General features: G+C 49.9%; 1 protein-coding gene across 1 annotated transcript in view; it reads left to right on the top strand.

The window, feature by feature from the left end:
- The window catches only part of ANKS6 (ankyrin repeat and sterile alpha motif domain containing 6), a 50,423-nt gene extending 36,398 nt beyond the window's left edge, over positions 1–14,025 (top strand). Inside the window, exons 13-15 of the mRNA XM_004423245.3 lie at positions 2,493–2,560; positions 4,985–5,101; positions 12,711–14,025. Of these exons, the coding sequence (XP_004423302.3) occupies positions 2,493–2,560; positions 4,985–5,101; positions 12,711–12,815 (290 nt within the window). The 3' untranslated portion in view covers positions 12,816–14,025. The remainder of the gene's footprint in view (positions 1–2,492; positions 2,561–4,984; positions 5,102–12,710) is intronic.
- Positions 14,026–14,511: the final 486 nt, after the last annotated feature.

Here is a 14,511-nt window from a genome sequence, read left to right on the forward strand (position 1 = left end):
AATATGGTGGGAATACTATATAATGAATGATGTTACTGCTCTGCATCTCTTCCCAGTTTCACTTTCAGGAACGTTATGTTGGTAGCTTAAAATCGGCCACGATGGGGATATTTACACCATAGAAATCAGCAACCACCACCAATCAGGTCTTGATTTATTGTTTTATAGATCGTCTTCAAGTAATCTAGAAGTGATGGAGGCAATGTTAATTATGCAGGTGAAACTTAGAAGTGTCACGTCTGAGGGGCTGGCCCGGTGGCGCAAGTGTGTGCTCCGCTGCGGCAGCCCGGGTTCGCTGGTCCAGATCCCGGGCACACACTAACACACTGCTTATCAGGCCATGCTGTGGCGGCATCCCATATAAAGTGGAGGAAGATGGGCATGGATGTTAGCCCAGGGCCAGTCTTCCTCAGCAAAAAAGGAGGAGGATTGGCAGATGTTAGCTCAGGGCTGATCTCCTCACACACACACAAAAAAAACAGTGTCATGTCTGTTATATTGTGAATAGCACAAAAAATTGAGAAGATATTCTTCCAGGGTTTGAAAACCGTTATCTGATTCAGCAGAGTTGCTCCCATGAAGTTCCAGCATACGTCTTCCTTGTTTCATTTCATCTTACATGTTCATGTAAACGGAACGATCAACCAGCAGTCATGTTGGAGCTATACTCATTGGCTGTGGGTACAAGAGTAGGGCAAAAATCAGTGAAGGCGTTCAGTGAGATGCCTGAGATGCAATGAAAGCATTGGCTACCTGGAATCTATAATAAAGAGTATTATATAATTTATTGTTATATGTAGATTGTGTGCTACACATCCTTTGTGTCAGTAAAATCTGCCCTCAACTTACGTTCCCATATACATGCATGCATTCCCCCTGGAGAGCCAGTTGTGAAACATTTACCAACACACCACTGTGGAGAGAGACTCGTGGAGGGAACAGCAGGAGCAGAGGATGGTGTCATGAAACCAGCATGGGTTATATGTGGACTGGGACTTGGCGCATCTCATACATCCTAGCTCAGTGGCAGCTCTTCTGTGAAGCCTTCTCCAGGCCCTTGGGCTGGTCAGCTGTCCTCTCTGTCCCCAGGTCCCCTTGTTCATGCCCTTCACAGTAGCGCCCATCACCAACAGGAGAAGTGGGAGAGCAGGGGGCATAGCACAGCCCTGGCAGCTAGACCGCTGGGTTTGAGTCCTTGCTCTGCATGGACCAGCGGTATGACCTCACCCAAGATATGGTACCCAGCCTTTCTGTGCCTCACTTCCTCATCTGTAAATGGGGACAGTAATAGGGTCTATCTCATGAGGTTGCTCTGTAAAGAGCAAGCAGGTCATCGCTGTACAGGGTGCCTGATGGTGAGCACTGTGCATCAGCTGTCACGTTCTTCATTATATCTTCCCAGCCACTGAGCTCCTTCTCAGCACAGACCTTTCCATCCTTGCATTCCCATCATGTAGTAGGCACATTGTTAGCCACTATGGAATGAATGAATTAATTAAAAAAGGAACTCAGGCCTCCTAACCTGCAGTCCACTCTTTTGTGAGCTGCACCCACTGCCCCAGGACCTTTGCACTTGCTGTTCCCTCTGCCTGGGTGCTGCCTGTTGCTCTTTCCCTTGATATCTGCACAGCTCATTCCTTCATTTACTGCTCAAGTGTCACCTTATAAGAGAGGCTTTCCCTGACTACCCTCTATAAAATAACATTCTCCCATTTCCCATCAGCTGCCCCTCCCCACTCTGTTCTTCCTTGCTGCCTTGGGCCTGTCAGCCTCCTTATTGTCTATTTTGGTCCCTATTGAGTCCCCACTGCCTAGTCTGGCAGATCCCTATTGAATGTGTGAATGAATATTTCTTCAAGCCCCCAGATGCCGGTCTTGCCTCCTTTCTTTATGCTCTGTGCTCTCATACCTTGATACCCTGAATCTTCTGTTTTCCCCTGCTCTGTGCCCCTCTGGCTCTGCTGTCCCACTCAGATGTGTCATTCCTTCGGAAAGCCCACAGCCTCTGCACGCCTGAGGCAGACCCTGTCTCTGAGCTGAAGCCCACCTGGCCATCTTTTCAGTTCTAACGCCGGCATCAGCATTTACTGCGGGCCCAGCTACCAGCTCGCAAGGAATTGTAATTAAAAACTGTTCATACACAGAAGACGGAGTTTTAGTCCCAGCAGCTAGAACTTAAGAACTTGGTGGTCACAGCGGTTGGAGTGTCAGCCTGGCCGTGAACCTCCCTGTCTCTGACTTCACAGCCTGAGTTGGGGTTCCGGGAGGTGCCGAGGGCTGCCCCGAGGGAAGAATGGCTGACAGGCGGCTCGGGATCCGCCTCCAGCTTCACCCGCGGGAGCACAGCTTAGATCTGCCGCTGTGTCGGGGTTTCTGGTAGAATCTCATTTGAAATAAGATTACCCCTACCTTATGAAAGTCTGAAGATGACCACTCTTGGTACATTTTACCAGATTCTAATGTATGTTTTTTCACCTCTTTCCCTCTTGAAGATGAATTAACTGGAATCCTTAAGAAGTTATCACTTGAGAAATACCAGCCCATTTTTGAGGAGCAGGAGGTAAGGATGTTCTTTTTGAATGTCAATTTAAATCTTACTGTAAGAGAAAATTGTCTAAATATGTAGGTTTTCATTCTGCAAGCCTAGATTGATCTTTTTCACTGAGACAGCTAAGGAAGTAGGATTCGTGTTCAGCACCTTTGGTTCGGTTCATAACAGTGAGATTCTGGGGGCCTATGGCTTGTTTTGTGATCACAGGATTTGTAATTTTGAGCACTGCTCTCTCTGGTAAAGTTTGTGTCTGTCCTGCATGCACTTTAGTTGAAGGGGATTGACTGGTGGGCTGTTTTAGGTTTAAAGTGGATCACAAGCAAATCCTAATGAACGTGTGTTAAGTGTCTGGATATAGAGTGTGTTAATCTGAGAGAGTTCCTATTGCTTAAGAGCACTCACAGTCACATTTAAAAGAAATTACTGTTCTGCAGTTTGGCAGTTTCTCGAAATGTTAAACACGTGGTAACAGAGTTACCCTGTGACCCAGCGATCCCCCTCCTGGGTATAAACCCAGAGAAGTGAAAACATGTCCACACAAAAACCTGTACTCAGATTCCATAGATCATAGACCAAATGTCCATCAGCTGATGAATGAATGAATAAAATGTGTTATCTCTATACAATGGAATATAACGTGGCCATAAAAAGCATGCAATACCCATCCATACTACGACGTGGATGAACCTTGAAAACATTATGCTAAGTGAAAGAAGCCAGTCACAAAAGGCCACATATGGTCTGATTCCGTTTATATGCAATGTCCAGAATAGGCAAATCTGTAGAGACAGTAGATTACTGGTTGCCGGGGATGGGAGTCATTGCTGATGGGTATGGGTTATCTTTTTAGGGGGATGAAAATGTTCTAAAATTGAGTGTGGTGATGGTTGCATAGCTCTGAATGTACTAAAAATCATTGAATTGTACACTTTAAATGGGTGAATTTTATGGTGGGTGACTTACATCTCAATAAGCTATTAAGAAATTTACTGTTTTGGCCAAATAAAACTCCTCTATGGGTCCACTAGCCACCAGGTGTAATCACTGGTGCCCAGTTTAGTGCATGACGACTGTCATAATTACAGTAGCAATCATGAGACTCACTCATTGTCCCCAACAAGCTTGAGACGCAGTTAAGGAGTTTGTATTTTGGTTGAAGAAACAGACAGGGGTGCGATGGCTTCCTCCCTTGGTTGCTTTCTGCTCTGTCCAGTCTGTCCTGCCTGCCTCGTTGCCCTTTTAAACTTCAGCGTGATTTTTCTCATTGTCAAGAAATCTTTCCTGTTTGCTGATGGCTGCCTGCTTTGTTATCTGTTCCGTGCCCTCTGAGGAGCAGGGGGTGGGGTCTCTGCCGCGGGTCTGGGATGGGGCGAGAGGGGACTGTGCGGCGGGGGCAGGTCGTGTCCCTCAAACCACATCACCCATTCGTTCAGCCCTCAGCATCTCGTGAGCTGTAAAGCCCCAGAGGGTGCTGAGCTTATCATCGTCAGAGAGGCAGGAGATGCCTGCTCCTCAGAGGGAGCTTGGGGCTGGGTAAGGGAGCAGACCCTTCCCCACGGACTCAAACCTGGTTCAAGATTTTTTTTTTTTCCTTTTTGGCTAAGGAAGATTCACCGTGAGCTAACATCTGTGCCAGTCTTCCTCTATTTTGTATGTGGGTCGCCACTGCAGCATGGCTGACCAGTGGTATAGGTCTGCAACTGGGATCTGAACCCACAAACCCCAGGCTGCCGAAGTGGAGCATGCCGAACTTAATCACTGTGCCACAGGGCCAGCCCTGGCAAGATTTTTTTTAATCGAGGAAAGTAAAGTGACTAGTAAAAGAGAGAAGGAGAGATGGGGGAAGTGTCATCCTGTGCAGGCAGGGATGACAGAAATGTTAGGATTTCTCCTGTAGGAGTCCAGGATTGCGCAGCTTTGCGATACCATTGTTCTGAGCCCCTCTCTGCCCTGGTTCTCTGTGGCCCTTCTTTCCTTTGTTGTTTCTGCTTATTTATTTTCTCTCTGTCTTTCCACAGTCTGCATCTCTCTTGTCCTCTTGGGGGGACGCGTGGTGACTACTGCTATGTACCCGCATTTTCTGTGCAGTAGCCAGTATTGTTGCAAGTGCAGCAACACTGGCATTGACTTTGTGACAGCAGGACTCGAGGCACCCAGATCCCTGTCTCAGAGACTGTCCTTCCTTGTTTCATTTCAGGGTCTTTCCAAAATGCACCTGTCCTGAAAATCCCAGAGCTAGAGCTGCAGAGAGTTAGTTCTTAATGATATTTTCAACTAAACTTGCAGCCTAAAGTCAGGGATTGGAAGTAGTAAATCAGAAGTAATTCCTTACTAATGAGCGCTGATAGCTCATAATCATGACGTTTCTGTTGTGGTTTGGAGAAGAGAGGTGCGGCGTCAGGCAGCTGTCGCGAATCCCCCTTCCCTCCCCAGGTGGACATGGAAGCGTTCCTCACGCTCACCGACGGCGACTTGAAGGAGCTGGGGATTAAGACGGATGGGTCCAGACAGCAGATTCTGGCCGCGATTTCTGAACTGAACGCAGGCAAGGTATTGTTCCTCATCTTTTCTTCCTGTTTCACACAGCTGAGAGCTTCACAAGGACCTTTGTGGTCCAGTTTCATCTCCTCCACCACACCTGGCGGAGGCCGGCCGTGCTTGCACACTTCTCGTGACAGAGCGCTCACTACCTCCCAGTGTGGCCTGTTCCTTTTCCAGATCTCTCTTCCTATAAGGTTGTTTCTCCTTAGATACAGCTAAAATATTCCTTCCAGTAATTTTAACCGCCAGGGCTGGGTGTTGCTCTCCGGAGCACAGTGGGAGCAGGGCCGTTGATTAAGACAGGCCCTGCAGTCAGGCTGAGCCGGCTTTGAATCCCAGCTCATCCACGTACTTGCTGTGTGACCCGGGAAGCCACACACCTCTCTGAGCCTCGCTTTCCTCGTCTGTAGGGTGGGGGTGGTGGGCTTGTTGCCAGGACTAAAATGCTTAGCAGAGCACCTGGCACACACAGGTCCGTCAGTCGCTGTTGTTATTGTTGGCATCCTGCACTTCTGCATGTCTGTCTAATGTTAAATTTCTGTTTATCAGCTTTGAAGCCAGAGGTTAGCAGTGCCCCCTCAAAGGCACGTGTGCAGAGGCAAACGGGCAGACGCAACACACAGAGAGCCCAGCGCCACTCACTCCACAGACAACAGTTGTTCAGTCGCCATTGGGCTGTTCACACGCCGTTGCCTTCTGCTTCTTCCCCTAATATGGCTGGATTTTTCTGCTCTCGTTCCAGCAACGAAGTAAAATCCTTGATTACCTGTTGCTTCTCACACTTGGCCTGACAGCTCCCACTGGCTGGACGACGGTGCCATGTCTGGGGTTGTGCCGTGGTGAATAGTACCATAATAGACAGCTCGGCCTCTTTCCTCTTCCTTTTGTTGTTCGTCGTAGTGTTCCACAATACGAGTTATGTCAGAGAGCATGACCGGTTTTATGGTTCTTTCTGTTTATTGCCGAGTACACACAGAAATATTGAACAGACCTGTCGCACCAACAGCAGATAAATATTCATGTAGCACTTCATAATTCACCGACCACTCCACATACATCTCCTCAGTTAATCCAGGGGGCCGGTTCCCCACTCCTCCCCTGTCCAGCTGGTGAGGGAGCAGGCTTTGGGGGGGCTGGCATGCCCAGGTCGCGGTGGGTGAGCGGTGGAGGCAGGACCTGTACCCAGCCCCTCCTGCAGCACCACCTGTGCAGAGGCGGCTCCTCCCGGCCCCGCCAGGACTGGGGGTGGTTGTTTCTGTTGCCGTCATTGTTATTATTATTTTACCTGTCTATAGGCTGTGAGATGGTCCCTCAATGTGATTTAATTAGCACGGCTTTAGGTGTGTGCAAGGCTGAGCACTTTTCCTCAAGTCTGTGCTGTTTGTCCTTTCTCCTCTGTGGTGGCCTGCTCCTAAGCACTGCTCACCCGTTCCAGGGCCCCGGGCCACCTCACTTGAAAATAGGGAAGCTGAGGGGCCGGCCCCGTGGCTTAGCGGTTGAGTGCACGCGCTCTGCTACTGGTGGCCCGGGTTCGGATCCCGGGCGCGCACCGACGCACCGCTTCTCCAGCCATGCTGAGGCCGCGTCCCATGTACAGCAACTAGCAGGATGTGCAACTATGACATACAACTATCTACTGGGGCTTTAGGGGGGAAAAAAAAAAAAGGAGGAGGACTGGCAATATAAGATGTTAGCTCAGGGCCGGTCTTCCTCAGCAAAAAGAGGAGGATTAGTGTGGATGTTAGCTCAGGGCTGATCTTCCTAAAAAAAAAAAAAGAAAATAGGGAAGCTGAGACTCAGAGGTGGGCAGTGACCCCTAACCCCAGACCAGCCCCCTTTCTGCTCTGCCCTTAGACGGGAGGGGCGGGGAGTTCAGAGCAGCAGGCATGGCGGTTGCTGGAGGTGAGGTCTCGGCTGTGAGGAAGGGCTTACCCAGGGCCTGAAGCCCAGGGCGCTCACAGGGTGGGGGTCAGCTGCAGCAAGCACAGAGTGTTCCGAGCACTGATGTATTCGTGAAAAACAGCCTGTGACTCTCTGCCGTGTCCCAGACACCGAGCATCACTCTGTGCCCAGCACTGCCCTGAGCGCATCACATCTGGTTATTCATTTAACCCTCACCAGAGCCGCTGAGGTCAGTTCCAGTTTACAAAGGAGGAAACTGAGGCACGGAGAGATTAAGGAACTGGCCTAAGATCAGATAGCCAGTAAGTGGTAGGGCCAGGATTAGAACCCCGAGTTGTGTCCTGACCGCTCTGCTCTACTGCCTCAGTGTAACCCACAAGCACATGTAAAGGAGAGGCATGTTGTGTTGTAAGAGCTCTGACTTAGAGTGGGGTCTGGAAAGGCAAGGGCCTGGAAGACATTCCCAAGGAAGTGGCAGGAGGGCTGAGATCTGAAGGAAGATGGGAACCACTCCGGAAAGGGTAGAAGTACAAACTGGGCAGAGGGAAGCACATGTGCAAAGGTCCTGTGGTGAGAAGATGTCGTGCATTTAAAGAACTAAAAGTGGCTGGAGCATAGAGAGCAAGATGTGTGGTGTGAGGGGAGGCCAGAGGGGAAGATTAAGGCTCCCAGGGTGGTCGAGGGTGACCCAGTCAAGTGGCATGGCGAGGGCTTTGGGGAGGGGAGTAGGTGGATGATGGTGGGGGCTGTGGCTCAGGAGTTAGGACCCTTCCTCCTCCTGGCCTCCAAGGACCAGATGTGAGCCAAGGAGAGGATAGAGGTGGGGAAAGCCAAGCTTAGGCCAGTCGAGGAAGAAGGACAGACAAGGTTCTGGATGTAGGGCCCGTGAGGCCCGGGGAGGGCGGGGGAGGACAGGAAGGAGCGGGGTGCCTCTAGAGCCTGGTCTGGGGCTTGGTAGATGACAACTGTTAATGCTTCTGGAACCTCCCCTCTGTCCTTGGTGGTCATGGCCTCCTTGGTCCAGAATCACAGAAAGAAGACAGACTGGGCTAGTTTGCAGATCTTAGGAAACTTCGCTGTCATCATCAGAGTGGATGATGTGACATCTCAAGCCCACTCTGAAGGAGGACAGTTCTCTTAAAGTCTGTGCAGACTGGAACATTTGTTTAGTTTTCTCTCAGATTCATCGCTCCCTTCTCCCTGTGTCTGTAACAGTTCGCATCCTGTACTAGACGCTCCCCGTCAAGAGCAGCAGAAGTGACAGCTGTTGGTGGTTGTCGTAGTTCGGGCAGCGTAACAAAGGACCACGGGCTGGGTGCTTGTAAACAACAGAAATTCATTTCTCACAGCCTGGAGGCTGGGAGTCCAAGGGCGGGGTGCCAGCAGGGTCGGTTCTGGTGCGTCCCCTTCCAAGTTGCAGCCTGCCAGCTTCTCATTGCAGCCTCACACAGCAGAGAACAGAGAAACAAGCTTTCTCTCGTCTCTTCTCACAGGGACGCTGACCCCATCGTGGGAGCCTCACCCTTGTGACCTCATCTAAACCTGATCATCTCCCAAAGGCCCGCCTCCTAACACCATCATATTGGGGGTAGGATTTCAACTTATGAGTTTTGGGGGGACACAGTATTCAGTCAGTAACATGTGTCCTCCTTGGGGGCCCCAGCTCCCAGCTCCCAACCAGAAGACTCAGGTGCTTCTGACATGCCAGACCAGGGGGACCACTTGAGCCCACCCATGTCCTGCCCGCAGGCAGCATCCACTTTGCAAGGTCAGGCGATTCTACGTGGAAATAGGTGCAGGGGAAGGAGCCGAGCCGAACCGATCGCTGGAGAGAGGCCCTGTTATTCGAGGGTCAGTAGTACCAGACACGTCCTGTGGAAGTGAGGGCCCTGTGTCCTAGTGTGTCGTAGAGCAAAGAGGTGATTGGGACAAGTTTACTATTACAAAAGCAAGTGTGTCTTCACTACCTCATGTCACTGTTGCAACTATGTGTTGGTTCTTAGAGCAAAGAAGTCCTCAGGCTGAGTGTGGCCTCCACAAGCCCTGTGGATGGCCTTTGGGTGCCCTGGGCCTTGGCTGTTCTGGACTGGACCTGCCTGACCCGACTTTAGGCGCTCCTGCCTCTTCCTTGATTGCTGCAGGGCCCCAGCTTCCCCTTCTAATGTTCATCCTTTTTTTTTTTGCAACCTACCCTCGGCCAAGAGAGTACCCATTGTGGCTCAAATGTTCTGTACGCGAGAACCCAGACCAGGACACGTGAGAGGGGAGGCCAGCTTTCCTAGCCCACCAGCCTTCCTAGCTGTGGCCCACAGCATGCTGGAGGGTCGTGGAATCAATTCAGTGGCTCAGGAGCAGCATTTTAATTTTTTTTTTAATTTATTTTTCCCCCAAAGCCCCAGTAGATAGTTGTATGTGACAGCTGCACATCCTTCTAGTTGCTGTATGTGGGACGTGGCCTCAGCATGGCCGGAGAAGCGGTGCGTCAGTGCGCGCCCAGGATCCGAACCCCGGGCCGCCAGCAGCGGAGCCCACGCACTTGACCGCTACGCCACGGGGCCAGCCCGGGAGCAGCATTTTAAAAAACAAAACAGAATAGAGTAGAAAATATCAACATTCTTTCCAGGTAGGAAGGTAAAACTTGTTTCAGTTGTATATATTTACATGTAACAGGGTTATGATATAAAATGTATTTCTTATACAATCAAAAGTTTGAACATTTTAGCCTAAAATTTTTTTTAAATGAATATTAACCAAAAACCTGGCTCAGCCATAAAAATATCAGCAAAGTGCTGTGGACCCTCAGCCTGCAAGCAGTGTAACTTCCGGGTGAGCCCGCCTTAGTATTCGAGTTGTGATATGTACCTGAGTCTGCTTGTTAGTTGGTTAGTTTCAAATGAGTTACACGTTGCGGGCCAGCCCCGTGGCTTGGCGGTTGGGTGCCCGCACTCTGCTGCTGGCGGCCGGGGTTCGGATCCCGGGCGCGCACCGACGCACCGCTTCTCCCGCCATGCTGAGGCCGCGTCCCACATACAGCAACTAGAAGGATGTGCAGCTATGACATACAACTATCTACTGGGGCTTTGGGGGAGAAAATAAATAAAATTTAAAAATTTTTTTTTAAAAAATGAGTTATATGTTGGAGAAGGTTAACCAGAAATGATGATGTGAGTTTCACCTGTAGTTGGTCCTAAGTCTTTGCTTCTTTTTATTCCCACTTTTTGTGATTATCAGAGCAGTGCATGTTCATTTTACTAAATTTGCACAGTACCAAAAAGGTGAAAATATTGTTTTTTTTAAGATTTTATTTATTTATTCCCCCCCACAAAGCCCCAGTAGATAGTTGTATGTCATAGCTGCACATCCTTTTAGTTGCTATATGTGGGACGCGGCCTCAGCATGGCCGGAGAAGCGGTGCGTCGGTGCGCGCCCGGGATCCGAACCCGGGCCGCCAGTAGCAGAGCGCCCGCACTTAACCGCTAAGCCATGGCGCCGGCCTGGTGAAAATATTTTTAAAGAAATCACGACCCAGCCACCCAGAGGCCAATGCTGTTCACATTTGGGAAGATCACTCTGCAGTGTTTCGTGCCAAATGTTTTTCTTTACGTGGCTGACGTAAATTTGGATCTGTAATTTTACATCCTACTTTCTTCATTTAACGTTAAGTATATGCAGTTACCCATGTCTTACGAACTTTTTAATATAATAAATTTGCATGGATGTACCAAAATTATTTTTTTAATCCCTTCTTGTTGGATTTGTAGATATCCAAACTTTCTATAAATAGAGCTGCTGTGGGTAACTTTGTGTATAAGGCATTGTAATTATCCCCTCAGAATAGATGTCTAAAAGTGGAATTATGGAGTCAAAGAGTCTACATCAAGGTATATGGTACTTCTTCCTGAATTACTGTCCAGGAAGAGCCAGTGAATGTCCCCACCAGCTGTGATGTGAGTTTCGGTGTCGCTGCTCCCTGGCCGGTACTGAGCACTGTCAGTGTGTTTTTTAATTTTTATTAATTTGATAGGCCAAAAAATGTGCCTTCTTTTAATTTGTATTCCTTTAACTCCTGGATTGACTGAACACTTTCCCCCCCTTTAATGGCCATGTGCTTTTTTCCTTTTGAGAATGATCAGGCAGGTCTTTGGAACTCAGGGTTTCTGAAGGACAGCTACCATTCTCCTCTCCAGTCTGTTGTGGATGTGGGAGCCGGTATGGTTCTCATGCTCCGCGGCTCCCTCCTGAGGTTAGGAGGCAGAGAGGGGGAGCCCTGTCTCGCCCTGACCTCACTTCTCAGGCAGTTAAGACTGAAGTGGTGGTTAATAATGACATGCTGTCATCCCTTCTGTCTATGTTGTACCGTCTGCAGCTTGCACAGTGTCACCCCATTCATTGTCTCAGGTCGAGCCTCATCCCAGCCCCAGTGTGCGATGTTATCCCCATTTCACAGATACGGACACTCAGCAGCGGGTGTCACGCCTGGGGAGAGCGGGTGGTAGCCTAGGGATCGGGGTCATCTGACCCCGCATCTGATGCTCTGTCCTCCACCCTGCGGCCTTCAGGTTTGTGTTGATGGAATCCTGATGGCGTTTTTCCAGCTTATCTTAAACGACTTGGATGGATTGGTGTGAAGGGAGAATCTTACTGCCCCTTCAAGTGTCTAGGAGGTCTCGTCACCATTAGAGGTGTCTGCTTGGGGGCCTAGAAAGGGCCCCTCGGGGATGTGGGGAGTCCATGAAAGGAAAGAAGAGAAAGTTTGAAGTCTGTGCTTATTCTGTGGAATTTTTTTTCTTTTCACTCTTAGCAGAGAAGAATCTGCTAGAGACTATTCGTTTTTAGTTTGCTTTACATTTTGACCACATTTATTTGTTGGTTTTAAAAATATATGTTTAATCCGCACTGCTGCCCTCTGAAGGTAGGACCTGTCAGCCTCCTGCTGCCCACACAGGGTCTAATGTCAGCAGCGACCATTTGAGGCACAGTTATTTTCCCCACTTTACAGATGAGGAAACCAAGGCCCAGGAGATGAAGTATCTTGCCCAAAGTCACCCAGCTAGTAAATGGGAGAGATGTCATTTGAACCCAGGGTGTTTGATTCCAATCTCTCTTAACCTCTCTATATCGCTTATTCTCAGCCACATATTCAGTGAAATGGTCTCTGAGCTTAAAGAAGTGTCCACATCTTTACTCTTTTCCCATCTCAAAACTTGTTTGTAAGGGGCAGGTGGGGGGATGTTGGAGGGATGGGGTGAGAAGTGAATCACTGTGAAGAGGAATTGTCCGTCTTTTGGGCAGGGGGTAGTAAAGGCAGTTCAGAGTCTCACTCTGTAGCAGAAAGTTCAGCCCCCCACTGAATTCCCTGGAAATCCGAGGGCTGGAAGGACACACAGAATGAGGCGGGGACAGAGACCTCCCTTCCAGGCCGTGAGACCCAGGACAAGTCAGTCCTGGCCCTGCCCCTGTTCTCATCCGGGGGATCAGACCCTGCCTCTCAGGGGCCTCTCCAGCCCTGACCCGCTGTGATTGTGGGTGCTGGGGGAGATTCTGACTCAGTCTGCATTTATTAAACTCTGTACTCTTTCCGTTAAGTAATTTATTTTCCCCCAGACGCCCCTGGGTTTTCAAGTATGAGTTGAGCATTAACAACACGGTGTCAATTGAATTAATGGTTAAACGATTTAACAAGACTTTCTGTGTCTGTTTTCAATTTCCTCCACAGGGACGCGAGAGACAGATTTTGCAGGAAACCATCCACAACTTCCACTCCTCCTTTGAGAGCAGCGCCAGCAACACCAGGGCCCCTGGAAACAATCCCTGTACTTGATCCTTCTTCTGTGGTCGCCGGAGTGAGCTCTGAACCCCGGTGTGGCCTCACACAGCCAGTGCTGCAGCCACCCTCTGCTCTTCCCCGTCCCTGAGACACACCTTGCTTTGTCACACCGCTGTGCCTTGTCACGTTGTTCCCTCTGCCCGGAACGCCCGTCCTCCCTTCCCTGCTTTAGTAGGTGGTGGTGCTTGTTGCTGTGACAAACTCCAACCCAGCAGACACTTATTCTCATGTGAGGTCCAGTATGGCTGCTTCCACTGGCAGGTGGTTTCAACAGTGATTCAGGGACCCAGCTCCTTCCATCTTGTGGCTCTGCCATTCCTGAAGGCCTCAGAGTCTTCGCTTCTGGCTGGCAGAAGGGGAAAGGGATGGTGGAGAAGGCACAGCCTCTTGACTGCCTGCTCTTAACTGCTCACATTTCACTTTCTCCTCCTGCTCACATTCCATTGGCCACCGGTAATCACATGGTCTCACCTGGATGCAAAGGAGGCTGGGAAATGTAGTTTCCATTCAGGTAGTGGCTTCCCAGCAACCAACTCCAAACTGAGATGGGGTAGCGCATGTCTTGGTGAAAGGTTGGCCTTCCCTGCCACATCTTCCCCCCCCTTTTTTTTTTTTGTTTGTGAGGAAGATCAGCCCTGAGCTAACATCCATGCTAATCCTCCTCTTTTTGCTGAGGAAGACCAGCCCTGAGCTAACACCTATTGCCAATCCTCCTCCTTTTTTTTCCCTTTTTCTCCCCAAAGCCCCAGTAGATAGTTGTATGTCATAGTTGCACATCCTTCTAGTTGCTGTATGTGGGACGTGGCCTCAGCATGGCTGGAGAAGCAGTGCGTCGGTGCGCGCCTAGGATCCAAACCCAGGCCGCCAGCAGCAGAGTGCGCGCACTTAACTGCTAAGCCACAGGGCTGGCCCCAAAGGCAGCCTTTTCTATAGGAAAAAAGATTGTGTGATCTTGGGGGACCCTTCTCCTTTCTGGCCTTTAGTCTCCTCATCTGCCAGATGGGGGTTTAGGCAAGAGGATGCTCTAATACTCCACCCTGCCCACCCCATATCACTGTAGGGTTTTCTGCTCTTTAAGTGGGAGCAGCAGACCCTAATATAGTACATTGTGGAAGGACTTCGGTGCTCACGTTTTCTAGGCAAAGAAGCAGAGAATTTGGAATTTCTTCTACGCCCTATTAATGCTTTGTTCCTCAGAAGAGAATTGGCTCATGTAGTTTTCTACTATGTCATATTGTATTAGAGGGGCTCTGACTTTAAAATCCGGAAGCTTTCTGAAATGTTTTCAAGCGAGTGAGTCATCAGGCCCACACTTGCTGCATATCTGTCGTGTTCTGGGTGCTGGGGGTTCAGAGACGAGCCAGAGCCGGTTCCCACCCTTGACTCGACAGGCGAGAGGAGACGTGAATAACGGCCAGCCTCAAGGGGCAGCATGGTGGACTGGAAAGAGCGTGTGCTCTGGACTCAGGCTCAGAGCTCACACCCCGCCCTGGCTGGCCAGCTGTGTGGCTACTGCGGCTTTTAGAGGCAGGTGTGTTGCCACATTGCCCGGAGCCCCGTCATGGTCTCCCTCTGCCTGTCCATCTACTGGGTACTCTTCCCTCTTCATCCTCATCCTCCCACCCGCAGAAGCCAACTTTCCTTGTGGCTGGAGAGGAAAGGTTTGTTTTAGCCGTTACTGACAGATGTC

This window comes from Ceratotherium simum, chromosome 29 (assembly GCF_057802395.1).
Source record: "Ceratotherium simum simum isolate JZ-2026a chromosome 29, ASM5780239v1, whole genome shotgun sequence".
In the NCBI taxonomy this organism is placed as follows: domain Eukaryota; kingdom Metazoa; phylum Chordata; class Mammalia; order Perissodactyla; family Rhinocerotidae; genus Ceratotherium; species Ceratotherium simum.